The following is a 12,118-nucleotide window of genomic DNA, read 5'->3' as shown; positions in this document are numbered from 1 at the left end:
TTTTGCTTTAGCTGGAAAGCTCTTACATCACTCTGCATGCTGCCTGTGGGATAACTTCCATCTCGGATCACTTCCCTGTTGTGGAACGAGGTGAGGAAGGATTTGGACCAGTAGTCAGGAGAAGTCAAGTTCTGTTCTTGGTCCGTGTGCCATGGGCCACGTTACTTCCTTCCTCTCTAGGCCTCGGGCTCCTCGTCAGTACACCTGAGAGCTTTGACAGGGTAACATTTAAGGCCACTTGTGACCATTGCCTGCCTCTTGAGAGGCAGTCTGGCAAACTGATTAAGATCTCAGCTTCTGAAGGCAGACTCACTTGGCTTTGAATCTCAGCTTTCCCACTAGTCTAGGGACTTTGGACAGGTGATCTATCTAGGCCCCAATTTCCTCATCAGTAAAATGAGGCAAATGATATTACCTATCTCATAGTTGTAAGGGTTGAATGAATTCATTCATGGGAAGGACTTGGAACAACACCTTGCACATTACTGTTCTTCACCTTACACTGGAGATTGAAAATGGGTGGGCTGACTATGACCTGAAGTTGGCTCCTGGATATGTTCTGTTTGGCATCCCACAAATAGTGTTTAAAATATTTTTCCATTTGGTTGAAAGTCAAGATGTTTAAAAGCCAGATTTCTGGCTTCTTTTGAAAAATGGGAAGATCATTTGATTCCAGGCCAACCTTCCAATATGAGGATTTGTCCAGCTGCAAGTAGCTGGTTGTCCCCACTTTCAGTGGCTCGTGTATGCTTCAGGGTGCCACAATCCCCACAGTCCCTAGGATTCCCCTGAGGGACAGTTACTATTTCTTATCAAGCTTATACTTTTGTTTTTCTTCTACTCAGCCTGATTCCCTCCCAGCATTACCTGCCAGCTCTCTCTAGGTGTCTAACAATGTAACCCTTGCTTCACACTTCTCTTGCTTGCTTCTGACCACTATGCTGTTATCTTGATTGTCTCTACTCCCCAAATGATCTAAGGCCAGGACAACCCAGTGATAACTCACTGCTGTCCTCTCCCCACAGTGCCCTGGGCTTGCTGTACTTCATCCGGCGAGGGAAGCAGTGTCTGGATTTCACTGTCACTGTCCATTTCTTTCATCTCCTGGGCTGCTGGTTCTACAGCTCCCGTTTCCCCTCGGCGCTGACCTGGTGGCTGGTCCAAGCCGTGTGCATTGCACTCATGGCTGTCATCGGGGAGTACCTGTGCATGCGGACGGAGCTCAAGGAGATCCCCCTCAACTCAGCCCCTAAATCCAATGTCTAGAATTGGGTCCTTTGGACGCCTGACTGGGCACTTGGCCCCACCCTCCCACCCCACCTCCCCCAACACCTTGGGCTACTCAGATCCTCCAGACGAGGTCCAGCCCAGGTCTGAGGGGAACCCTGGAAATGTGAAGTCTCTGTTGGTGTGGGAGAGATAGTGAGGCCCCGTCAAGAAGGCAGGTAGCAGTCAGGACCACAGCTGCAGGAATGGCCTCTGTCTGCTGAAGCCTGGCTGTCTGGGAGGTCAGCAAGGGGACCTGTGTCAGGGTAATAACAGAATTGGAACCATGTCATTCTTGAGCCACCATACCTGTCACCAGCCTGTTATTTTAAAAAAAGAACCAAATCAAGGATATCTGATTGGAGCAAACCACTCTTCTAGTCATCTGTCTTACCTTCCCGGGACAGCTGTTACCTTTGCCATGTTGCTGAACTGCCAGCTATTTTGTTTGGAGAAACATTCGGTTTCTGGATCCATAGCCACAGAAAGAGACAGAGGTACAAAGTATTAGGCTGCGGTCGGGGAGAGCACAGCAGATGGAGGCATCAAGCACAAGGAAAATGCACAGCCTGTGTCCTGCTATATGCATGTGTGCACACACCCATGAACCCATGACTAATTTTCTTCCAGTTCTCTCTACCGGGTCCCCATCTGCTGCCAGCTTTCGACAGAGCAGGCCACAGGACCCAGAGAAGAGTCCCAGCATTGCTCCTGGTCCGCCCTTCATGACAGAGTCACTGCCTCTTCTCTAGGAATGACTGGGCACCCCAGCTCCCACCGGACCTCACTTCTGGCAATAGTTCCTTTTTCTTGCCTTCCTGGGAATTCTCCAGTGGGAAGGGTGTGATGGGTGCCCAGAGACAGGAAGGCCAGCCTTCCAACTTGGGTTTTGCTGATAGTGCTGAGGCAAATAGGAGTTTGCTGCTAAGATTTCTGTTTGGGGAGGCATGTCCTCTGTGAGGGGCTTGCAGCTGTCCCTCCTGTGTACATAAATACAGTATTTTCCACAGTTCTGCCTGTGCTTACTTTGTACTGCTGTGGCTGGGCTGGTGAGGGACCTGCACAGCCAGACAGGGTAGCTGTAAAGAATGATTAGGCCACCTCCTCCTCTTCTAGACCCCAGATTGTTCTTCCATTTGGTTAAAATACGAAGTGCGGGGAATTCCTGTCCTACCCCGCCATCTACGGCCACCTCTGCTCTGCCTTGGGTGAACTGCCATGACTGAGTTTCCTTTTCCTAGCCAGTGATTTCTCAATCTGTCCGGTGGAACACACTTGGTCTAGACCCACTTCTGTACTGAAACCATCAGTGTTCCTCTTCGGGAAGAGTATGGTCAGCTTTCAGCTTTGCAGTGTTAAGGCTTCACAGATGAATTTTGCTGTCTGCCCACGAAGGCTTTCTAGCTTCCTGGCTCCCAGCACTGCAGAGTAGGGAGGTGAGGCTGACACGATGAAGGTTTAAGAGTGAACATGTTTGTGGGAGACAGGGAGGGTGCTAGGGTGCAGCACTACAGTCGCTTGGTGCTCTGGCCAAGCTGGAAGGAAGCAGCTTGTTAATGGGGCTTGAATCCTGGCTGCACAGTCTAGCAGATAAAGCCAACTGAGGTGACTTCCCCTGGGATGGTGGATTTCCCCCAGACACCACAAACCATAAAGGCATGTGGCTAACGTTTTTTGGGGAAGGTCACCAGAGCACAGGTCATGTGGCTATTGTCTCCTTTGGTCAGCCGGGGGCTGGTTGCTCCAGCTGGGTTGGCACACATCTTTGGGAGTTTCCTTCAGAGACCTGAGCCTGTTCTGCCTATCTTCTGTAAAGACAAACTTTGCCCCTTGAGTGGTAATTTGGTTTTTAGAAATTGCCAGAAGTCAGGGGAGCCAACTTTTTTCCTCCAACAATACAATGACAGAGCCGGGTGACAGGAGTGAAAAATGTGTGACCTTAGTGAATTTTTTTTTTTTTTAATTTTATCTATTTGAGAGAGGGAGAGAGCACAAGCCAGGTGGAGAGGCAGAGGGAGCAGCAGATTCCTCACTGAGCAGGGAACCCAATGTGACGCTCAGTCCCAGAACCCCAGGATCATGACCTGAACTGAAGTCAGACATTTAACTGACTGAGCCACCCAGCTGCCCCGAAATTGTTGTGATTTTCTAAAATAACAATAAAAGCAGTGTCTAGAGGCAAGTTCCAGAGAGAACTGGACAGTGGCAGGGACATGTTTGTCATTTTATTTATTTCATTGTTTAATATATATATTATTAAAGTATTTATTTTAGGGAGAGAGAATTCCAAGCAGACTCTGCTGAGCAGGGAACCCGATGTGGGGCTTGATCTCATGACCCTGAGATCACAACTGAAGCCGACAGCAAGAGTCTGATGCCCAACGGGCAGCACCACCCAAGTGCCCCGTTAGTTAGTTATAAATAGCTGGGCTTAATCGATGTGCAGCAGTGGGCTAAGTGCGTTACGTGTTGTTTTCTTAATCTTCACAACAACCCTCAGAAGTAGGAAATACCATCTGTATCTTCCAGATGTGGACACGAAGGCGTTTGCCCCAGGTTATGTATTAGGAACTGTCAGACCCAGGATTTGGGCTCTGGTTCTAACCAACTCATTCTGAAAACATTAAAGGATGTGCAAGTTCTTCAGTTTTAGTCTTTCACCTCTCACCTCTGCCTTCCACTGTATTTATTTTTTTTAAATACGAAGGATATGTAGTGCTTTGTAAACACTTGAGTTTTCCAAGAAGAACTGATAGACTGTATTAAATATGGCCACAGAGTCCCAAGTGAACCACAAGCCCCACAGTGTCCCAAGTGAATGTAGGAAATGGTTTTATTTCCAAAGGATAAAGGAAAGTTAGCTCTACCCCGCCACTGAGTTGGTGTATCTCTTGACTTTCTAGGGGATCTGAAGCGTGGACCTCCTTTCATTCCCCAACCCCTAGCCCCCTACTACCTCACCTTCCATTTGGAGAGAGAGGGGGACACTAGTGCTAGTTGGTGCTCAGAATAGTTTATGACCCGGAGGGAAGATGGGAAAGGAGAAAGGGATGTCTAGCTCAGAGGGTGCCCCTAGCTCCCAGTTCTGGGCAGTCCTGTCTGGATCAGAGCCAATTGGGGGCTGGGGTGGCTGCCAGCCGATGCCAGGGGGTGGTGTGGAAAGGCCCACATGAATCCTGTCAGGTGCACAGTTGGAGCATGCGCCCCTGGAAGCACTTCGGCTGCTCAGTGACCTCCCAGATCAGAGTAGCTTCCTCTAGCGGGCCCAGGGGGCAGTCGTGCACAGACATGGATCTCCTCCCTGTATCTGTAGCCCAAGGAGCACAGAGCTTCAGGGGCAGGTGCAGTATGGGCAGACTGAGGGCACAAGAGAGGCCCTCTGTGTAGAGGGAATTAAAGCCTTGCTTGAGGATTTTTTGTAGGAAAGTAGCAAATGGTGGTGAAAACAATGTTGAGACAGGAATGGGTAGGGGTTGCTGAGAGTTTGGATCCCTGTCCTGCTACTCTATGGCCAACAAAGAATTGTAGGGGGCATGGGGAACTTGGGTGACTTGGTCGGTTAAGTGCCCAACTCTTGATCTCTGCTCAGGTCTCGATCTCAGGGTCATGAGTTCAAGCCCTGTTTGGGCTCCATCTTGGGTGTGGTGCCTACTTTAAAAAAAAAAAAAATGAGTTGCAGGGCCCATAGGACTTGAGAGAGCTACAAGGGAGTGAAGGGTTAAATCCTGGGTCCCATTACTAGCTGTGAGGATTTAGATAAGCTGCTTGACAAGGAAACCTTGGTTTCCTTGTTTGTAAAATGGGGAGAAGCTAGCAGTTCCTGTGTTGTGAAGATTCAGTGAGATACTTCGAGTAAAGTACTTAGCACGGTGCATGGCAGGTAGGAAGTGATCCAGAAATCTTGGCAGTTCTAGTTACTGGACCCCTGCCCCATTTCTCCTCCTTTTACAGAGACACCTTTCTCCCCGGGCCTCAGTGTTCTCAGCTGTTAGATGGGGGACAGGTTTGCCCTTGATCGAGATGCAGCTACCAAGTACTGCGTGCGCTCCTAAGTGCCATCCACTGCAGAGTGACTTCTGTGTATTCTCACTTAATCCAGTGGGATAGACACCGTTATGTTCCCATTTTGCCCACAAAGAAACTGAAGACCAGGAGTAAACAACTTGCGCGAACATCACACAGCTGATGAGAAGCCAGGCCTGTCTGCCTCAGCAGCCTCATCCTTGCACGCTCCAATCATGTTTCGTGGTAGGTGATCCGGAATAGGAGAGGGGCAGTCTCTGGAATCCAGATGTCATTATAACAAAAGGCTGTGAATGTGAACATAAGACTGGCTTTTTTTTTTTTTTATAAAGATTTTTATTTATTTATTTGACAGAGAGAGATCACAAGTAGACAGAGAGGCAGGCAGAGAGAGAGAGAGGAGGAAGCAGGCTCCCTGCTGAGCAAAGAGCCCGATGTGGGGCTCGATCCCAGGACCCTGAGATCATGACCCGAGCCGAAGGCAGCGGCCCAACCCACTGAGCCACCCAGGCGCCCTATAAGACTGGCTTTTTAACAAGCAGCTAATTCCCATAAAGGTGAGCAGTTAGGCTGGTGCTTGTGAGTGAGAAACAAGGGGCTTTATCGGGGCACAGCGCTGGGAGAAGGCAGGAGAAAGAGGACAGACATTTGTTTAATGTCGCACAAACTGGCTTAACATACATCAAGCCTGATTTGCTCGAAGCCCTGTGGAATGGATATTAGTATCCCTAATTTATAAACTGATGAAGTAGGCTCAGAGAGCTCAGACGACTTCTAAAAGTCACTCTGAATCGAATACTTCAATTCCTTCCCCCCAGTTAACTGGTAGGGAGCCGTTTCTGGGGGTGGTGTCCTCTGAAGGCTGAGATCTGTTGCTAACTCCTGCCCAAAGCAGGATCTAACTGAGCCCAGAAGAGGAGCCTCACTTTGAAATAGTCAAGCACAGGGAAGGTGGTAACGGGAGGACCTCAGCTGTGGAGCTGTGGGACTGTGCGAGACAGGTTGAGGCTCAAGCGCCAGCTCAGGTGCACTGCAGGGAGCCATTCACACCGCAGCCTGCATCTTGTCCCTCCCCACAGCGGTACCCAGGATCCCAGCCTCACCAGCCTCAGCACACAGGCACGGCCCATCCAACTGCTGTCCTTGGGCCCAACTCTGGCTCCCTCCGCGGCAAAGTGGAAGCTGCCAATCTTACCCACGCCTTTCGGGTCCTCGCTTGGGGCTCCCGGGGCAGGCTCCCAGGAGGACTAGTGCTGGGGGTCGCGAGCCCGGTGTGGTTTGGTTGGCGCGCGCTGCCCTGATTGCGCGCAGACTGACGTTCGCGCGGAGGTTGATGGAATGGTGGGTGCTGGGGTGGAAGGGCGAGGGGGGCGATTTTCGAAGACTGGTGGGATTGATGATGGCCAGCAAGGAAACCGAAACGGCGACTACCCAGGAGTGGGCCGGGGTGCGAGCCGAGCGGGAAGACAGCTCGGATCCGAGTGGAGGTTGCGGGGAGGCGGCTGCGCAGGGGAAGCGCGCCGAGGCTCGCAGGAGCCGAGCGGGGCAGGGCCGCAGCGAGCGGCCCTGCGCAGGCAGGTTCAGGCTGGCCGCGCCGCCCAGGGCTAACGCGGTGCGTTTGCGGCCCCGCCGGCCCCGGGAGGAGCAGTCTCAGAGCCGAGATCTCCAGGGAAGAAGAGGGTGCAAGCGGGCAGGTTTGGGGAGACCCCTGCCATCTTCCTCCCTCCCGCGCCAGGCATCTGCTCCACCGCCTGGGGTCTTCGCGGGAGGGCTCTGTGCCCCTTGGTCGCTGTGCCGCTTTCTTCAGGGCGCCACTCCGCGCACCTGCCTTCAGGGGAAGATCCCCAGATAGCCCGGGTACCCTGGGCTTTCCCTCTTCCCAACTGCACGTTCAGGGCTATGTCTCCTGCAGACTGAGGGCGACCCCGACTGGATGGGGTCGACGGGGCCTTGGGGTTGGGGGGAGGGCGTGTCGTGTCCCACGGGAGCTGTAGAGCCCAAGCCCTGACACTAGGCCTGACATTTCGAGGCCCATCTGACACGCATGTGTTGACTCCCGACGCCTCAGTGACCGGGGTACAATGCGCGTGAATGACGGGCTGGATGGGTGCGCTCTTGTGCCGTTTTCCTTCCTTCGGAAAATGGAATGGGGAGCAGCCCGCAGTTCGAGATTGGAGCTCTGGCCCCGTCAGTTCCTCGTCGTGTGGGCCAAGTCCCCTTCCGCCTCCGCGGCGCCACGGGCTGTCATCTCGTTGGCTTGCGGGGCCATTGTGAAGCATCTGGCACCCAGAAAGTACCTGACAAACGACCCAGAAAGTCCCTTCTGTGACCGCATAGAGTGCACTCGCGGGCCGGCCAGCTTGCAGGGGTGGGGAGGGGTGCAGCTTGCTCGCTTCTGTGTGCCACGTTCTAGGCTGACCTGAGGGGGCCTGGGAATGGGGTGGAAGAAACCTAAAACCGTGATGCACATTTTCCCTCCCCACCTCGGTCGAGGGCCTCTTTCCTCCATCCTTTCCAGTCCCCAACAGGCAGAGGCAGCGGTAGTATTCATCAGTTCCCAAAGGGAGATTTTATTTGTAGACTCGTGAATTTGCCCGCCCATCCCTCCCGCACGGATGATTGCGCCAACTCCACCCTCGCCTCGCATGTCTGGCTCCCGGCCCAGGTCGCGCCACCTGTGAGCAGAGACCTCGGTGTTAGGAGCAAAGAAGGCCGCCAGGGGGCGCTGCCGTCCGGGGAGGGCTCAGGGACCAGGACCTGCTCAAGTCCAGCGTGTTGGCGATCCGGGTTTTGTGAAGGGGAAACCTCCCTTTCAGCTGGACCCCCAAGCCCTCCATCCCTTCCTCTCTCGGGACCTCGGTTCTCTCATGGAAGGGTGGAGTATTTTGTTTTCTTTCTTTCTTCTATTTTCCCCCACCCCCAAGGAACTTTTTGTTCAGAGTAAATCTTTGAAACATAAATAAATGAAACAAATGTGGGGTGGTGATTTGGTCTAAGAGGGGATGAGATATGGCAGAGCTCTACTTGACTGCCTTCCCCTGAATTTGGAAATCCTAAATTCCTTTACTCAGATTCATGACTGAGATTCTGAGCCTTAGCAATTATGGACCCTCCTGAGGCCTCCAGGCAGGGAGACACCCCACCTCAGAACCCCCACTTCCAGTGTCCCTCCCCAGAACCTCTATTTGGGTCTTGAGAGGTCCCAGCCTAGCGACCACCCTGCCTCCATCCATGGTTTCCCCTTCTCGGGGCCTGGAGGGGAGTCCCCTTAGCACTGCTAGATAGCCATAGCTCCCAAAAGTCTGGATCCTGGGCCTCTGACTCTGGGGCCCAGCTCCACATCTGGCTCGGGGCCCGTGTCTCACCCTGGCCGGGCCGTGGTGTTGTCACACTTTGTATAGATGGCACATGGGTAGCTCAAGTGATGCAGAGCAGAAGCGGGTACAGCAGCGCTTGACCCAGCGCAAGGCAGATGGTCTGCACATCACCCGGGGCCCTGGGAGGTGGATTCGCGTGGGCAACCCCTCAAACCAGATCCACTGGTCAGCTGCTTCCAGCTGCTGCTTGTCCCCCGCGGGAGTTCTATGCTGGTAGGTCTTCAGGAAGATGATGCGGGGGTCCCCAGTGGGTGATTGCCTCCCCTGAGCTCCAGGGCAAGTGGTCAGGCCATGGTCCTTTGATGTCCTGGGGAGCTCGGGCTCCACCTGCGCCTTGCTCTGGCATGCTGCTTTGGGTGACTGCTGGGCCTTGTTCTTCTCCCCCAGCCCCACCTTGGGCTCCCCTGTGGACTCTAATTTCTTGGATTCCAGGATGTTCTTGGGGCACCCAGCATCTTGGAGCTCTTCGTTACCTTGTTCCACTCTATCGCAGACATTGCTGCTCCTGGCACAGGGAAGAAAGGCAGTCAGCAGAGCAGGGTGAAGGCCCTGGTTTTCCAGCCGCGCCCTGAGACTGTTGCTATGCGACTAGCTCAGGGGAGAAAGCTAGAGAGGGCCAGAAAGGAAACGTCACCACCAGAGGCCTTGTACCTGGAGGGAGGGGAGGTGCTAAGGCCTGGCGAAAGGCCAGAAGAGGTTGGGGAGATGAGAGACAGTGACCCCTGGTTAGGACACCCAGGACTAGATGTCGTCTGTGTGGGCTGCTGGCCAGGGTTCTGCCTCTCTGGATTGCAGTTGATGGGGTGAACTCGTCCAGTGTTTTCAAATTGTGCTCCAAGAAACCTTGCGTTTCTGAAGAGACCTCTCAAATGCCCTCTGGGGAAGGGCAGGGGGAAGGTAGAATCCTTTTCTGCCCAACACAATTGAGGCCTGAGGAAAGATACTCCAGGAGAGGGTCTGCTGCTTTAAACAGTTTGGAAAACTATGGGACGAGAGAGGCCTGATCCGTCCAGCCCAGTGTTAACTGACTGCCTGCGTCTAGGAGGCCAGCTCAGAGAGAGGAGCTCTGAGAGGGGGCGTTAGCCTTCCAGTGCTAGGAGACTTGCCCCAAGGGTGTGTGTAATAGACTAAGTCTTCTGTAAAGTGGCAGCGTTGTCCTAGCTGAGTGTGTGAAGACTCAGGCTCAACATTATGGCAGTACCGATGATAATTGCTACCACTGAATGTCTGCAGTGCATCTGGCCTGGGACCCTCACACCAGCCCCACAAAGTAGCAGGCAGTGAAGGGGCAAAATGGCTTGGTGAGCTCAGGCTTTCAAGACCGACAGCCCGGGGTTCAAATTTGCCTGTGCCTCTTACCGCCTGTCTGATCTGGGACAAGAAATTTCACCTCTCCAAGCTTTAGTTTGTTTCCTCATGTCAGACTGGGATATCTGTTCACCTAATAGGACTGCTATGAAGAATTAACTAGACAGGAAATGCTCGTGAAGTACTTAGCAGATACCTAAATAAATATCAACTTTCTTAATATTCTGACATGTTTTATGAGGAAGCGGAGTCTTAGCAAGATGGCTGGTCTGCAGGTGAATCTCTGGGTTGTGTACATTTGAGGGTGGGGAGGAGGAGGAGGAGTGGCCCCTCTTGCTTGGGTGGTGCCCAGTTAGTGGTTAGTCCCATAACTGGATGATTGTGACGATGGTTAGGATCACAGCTCTGATACTACACGGGAGTGGCTTCAAATCCTAGCTCTGCCACTTACCGGTTTAGTTAGCTGGGACAAGTCACTGCCTCTATTGAGTCTCAGCTCCCCATCAGTGAGCTGGGGCTGATAGATGCCTTTATCATAGATCCCTGGTGAAAGTCAGGTTTTCTAAATTTGTCAGCATAGACAGTGCCTGTTCCCAGTGAAGATAGCCATTGGGTCCATGTTGGGGGCCAGGGGTGTGCCGAGCTCACCCAGTGGAGATCCCAAGGATCTTTGGAACTCTGAGCAGTGAATTCCAACACCTTTTGGCCAGGTTATGCAGTTCTTGGATCCGGGGGTTCGAGCTCTTGAGCAGCTTCAAGAGCGACAAGTTTTTTAATACCTGCCGGGGTTGAGAAACCAGGAAAACAGAAGCTTCAGCTTTCTTGAGGTGGCCTCCCACACCCCACTAGACTTTGGCTCAACTCAGTTCCGTGCTGGGCCTGGTGACTCCTGGGTCACTACAAGCCTGGCAATCCCAGACCAAAATGGGGCACACCTCACCATCTTAAGTCGGTTCCGGCCGATTACTTTGCTGACAGGTTGTGGTATCTTGTCCTGTGGTTCTTCATCTTGTATCTGAGAGACAGAGGGAGAGAGTGCATGAACGTAGGAGAAATCCACCCCCTGCCCCGAAGGCCTCTACTGTGCTTCTCCATTTGGCTGAGCATGGATTGACCAACCTTTGGGAGTTTTGTCACCTTGGTTTGGGGGCAGAAATGGGGAGACCATTCTAACTCTCCTGACCTGCCTTCACCCTTCAGCTCTTCCTTCCTCTCCCCCACCCCAGGCTGGATAGCCCCTGCTCTGTGTGTGGTCCAGCCCCCTCTGTGTCCACTAAGTCCAACCTTGGAAACCATTCTATTCTTGGGCCTCTTCTTTGCTGATGGACTCATACTGGGGCTGTGAGACCTCAAAAACAGATGGAGCAAGACTGGTACCAGGCACCACCTGCTCCCTGCCCCTCTCAGTTGGGCCAGCACTCAGGCTGGCCATCAGGGTGGCTCTGCTGGAGCCTCCAGCTAGGGGAGCTGTGACATCACTGAAATTTGTGACAGCAGCAGGGCTGGGTCTCCAAGGAGTACGTGTGTGGCAGGGGTGGAGGGTGAGGAGGAAACTCCCATCTGTGGAAAAACCTAGTAGGTACCAGACTGAGGCACACACTGTCAACACCTCCCTGTGAGGTAGGAGAATTATCTCCTCTTTTAAAATAAAGAAGCCAAGGTTCAAAGAGTTTAAGTAATTTACTCAAGGCCACACAAGGAGCTGGAAATTTAAGGTCTGGCCGTCAACACATGAAACCAGGCATTCCCAACTATGCCCATCTGTTCATTCGTGTCATATGTTGACCATGCACCTGCTACATTTGTTATTGTAAGCACTGAAATAAAAAAACAGTTCTTACCTTCAAGGAACATACATTCTAGTGGGGGAAAACGAAATAGTGGGTGTGCTTGTGACCGTTTTACATTTGGCTCTCTGAAACAAAATGTGTGTGTGTGTGTGTGTGTGTTTATTATGAATTTTACTGATAGAAATCTAAAATAATAAAATTCTACAACACTCTTTGTTGTAAATTCCAAAGAACCAGTTCATTCTTTTTTTTTTTTTTTTAAGATTTTATTTATTTATTTGACAGAGAGAGATCACAAGTAGGCAGAGCAGAAGGCAGAGAGAGAGGGAACGAAGGCTCTCCGTCGAGCTGAGA

The 12,118-nt window shown here is 52.3% G+C and overlaps 3 protein-coding genes across 6 annotated transcripts in view; 2 read left to right on the top strand and 1 right to left on the bottom strand.

Moving 5' to 3' along the window:
* The window catches only part of DBNDD2 (dysbindin domain containing 2), a 40,972-nt gene that overhangs the window by 1,953 nt on the left and 26,901 nt on the right, over window positions 1–12,118 (top strand). The gene's annotated exons all lie outside the window — the stretch shown is intronic.
* Window positions 1–12,118, top strand: part of SYS1 (SYS1 golgi trafficking protein) — a 39,202-nt gene that overhangs the window by 2,413 nt on the left and 24,671 nt on the right. For 2 of the 4 annotated variants that reach the window (XM_032350531.1, XM_032350535.1), the window contains one exon: window positions 1,026–2,279. The exons of 1 other annotated variant lie outside the window; for it this stretch is intronic. In XM_032350531.1, the coding sequence (XP_032206422.1) occupies window positions 1,026–1,266 (241 nt within the window). In that variant the 3' untranslated portion in view covers window positions 1,267–2,279. One more of the 4 variants, XM_032350532.1, reaches the window with a different exon arrangement.
* TP53TG5 (TP53 target 5) lies at window positions 5,280–11,484 on the bottom strand. Its single transcript, XM_032350536.1, has 7 exons — window positions 11,259–11,484; window positions 10,915–10,989; window positions 10,623–10,753; window positions 8,655–9,171; window positions 7,930–7,964; window positions 6,485–7,893; window positions 5,280–5,576 (listed from the first exon to the last, which is right to left on the bottom strand). Exons 1-4 carry the CDS (start codon window positions 11,304–11,306, stop codon window positions 8,676–8,678), a joined length of 750 nt encoding a protein of 249 aa, XP_032206427.1. The 5' UTR covers window positions 11,307–11,484; the 3' UTR covers window positions 5,280–5,576; window positions 6,485–7,893; window positions 7,930–7,964; window positions 8,655–8,675.

This window comes from Mustela erminea, chromosome 7 (genome assembly GCF_009829155.1).
Source record: "Mustela erminea isolate mMusErm1 chromosome 7, mMusErm1.Pri, whole genome shotgun sequence".
NCBI lineage: Eukaryota > Metazoa > Chordata > Mammalia > Carnivora > Mustelidae > Mustela > Mustela erminea.
The sequence above is the reverse complement of the archived record's forward strand: the minus strand, read 5'-3'. Positions and strand labels throughout refer to the sequence as shown.

Coding starts and splice junctions, on each gene's coding strand:
- TP53TG5 (XM_032350536.1), bottom strand. CDS start 11,306: ATGAGTCCATCAGCAAAGAAGAGGCCCAAGAATAGAATGGTTTCCAAG. Junction 10,990..11,258: donor AGAATAGAATGGTTTCCAAG/GTTGGACTTAGT, acceptor TCTGTCTCTCAG/ATACAAGATGAAGAACCACA. Junction 10,754..10,914: donor GCCGGAACCGACTTAAGATG/GTGAGGTGTGCC, acceptor CAACCCCGGCAG/GTATTAAAAAACTTGTCGCT.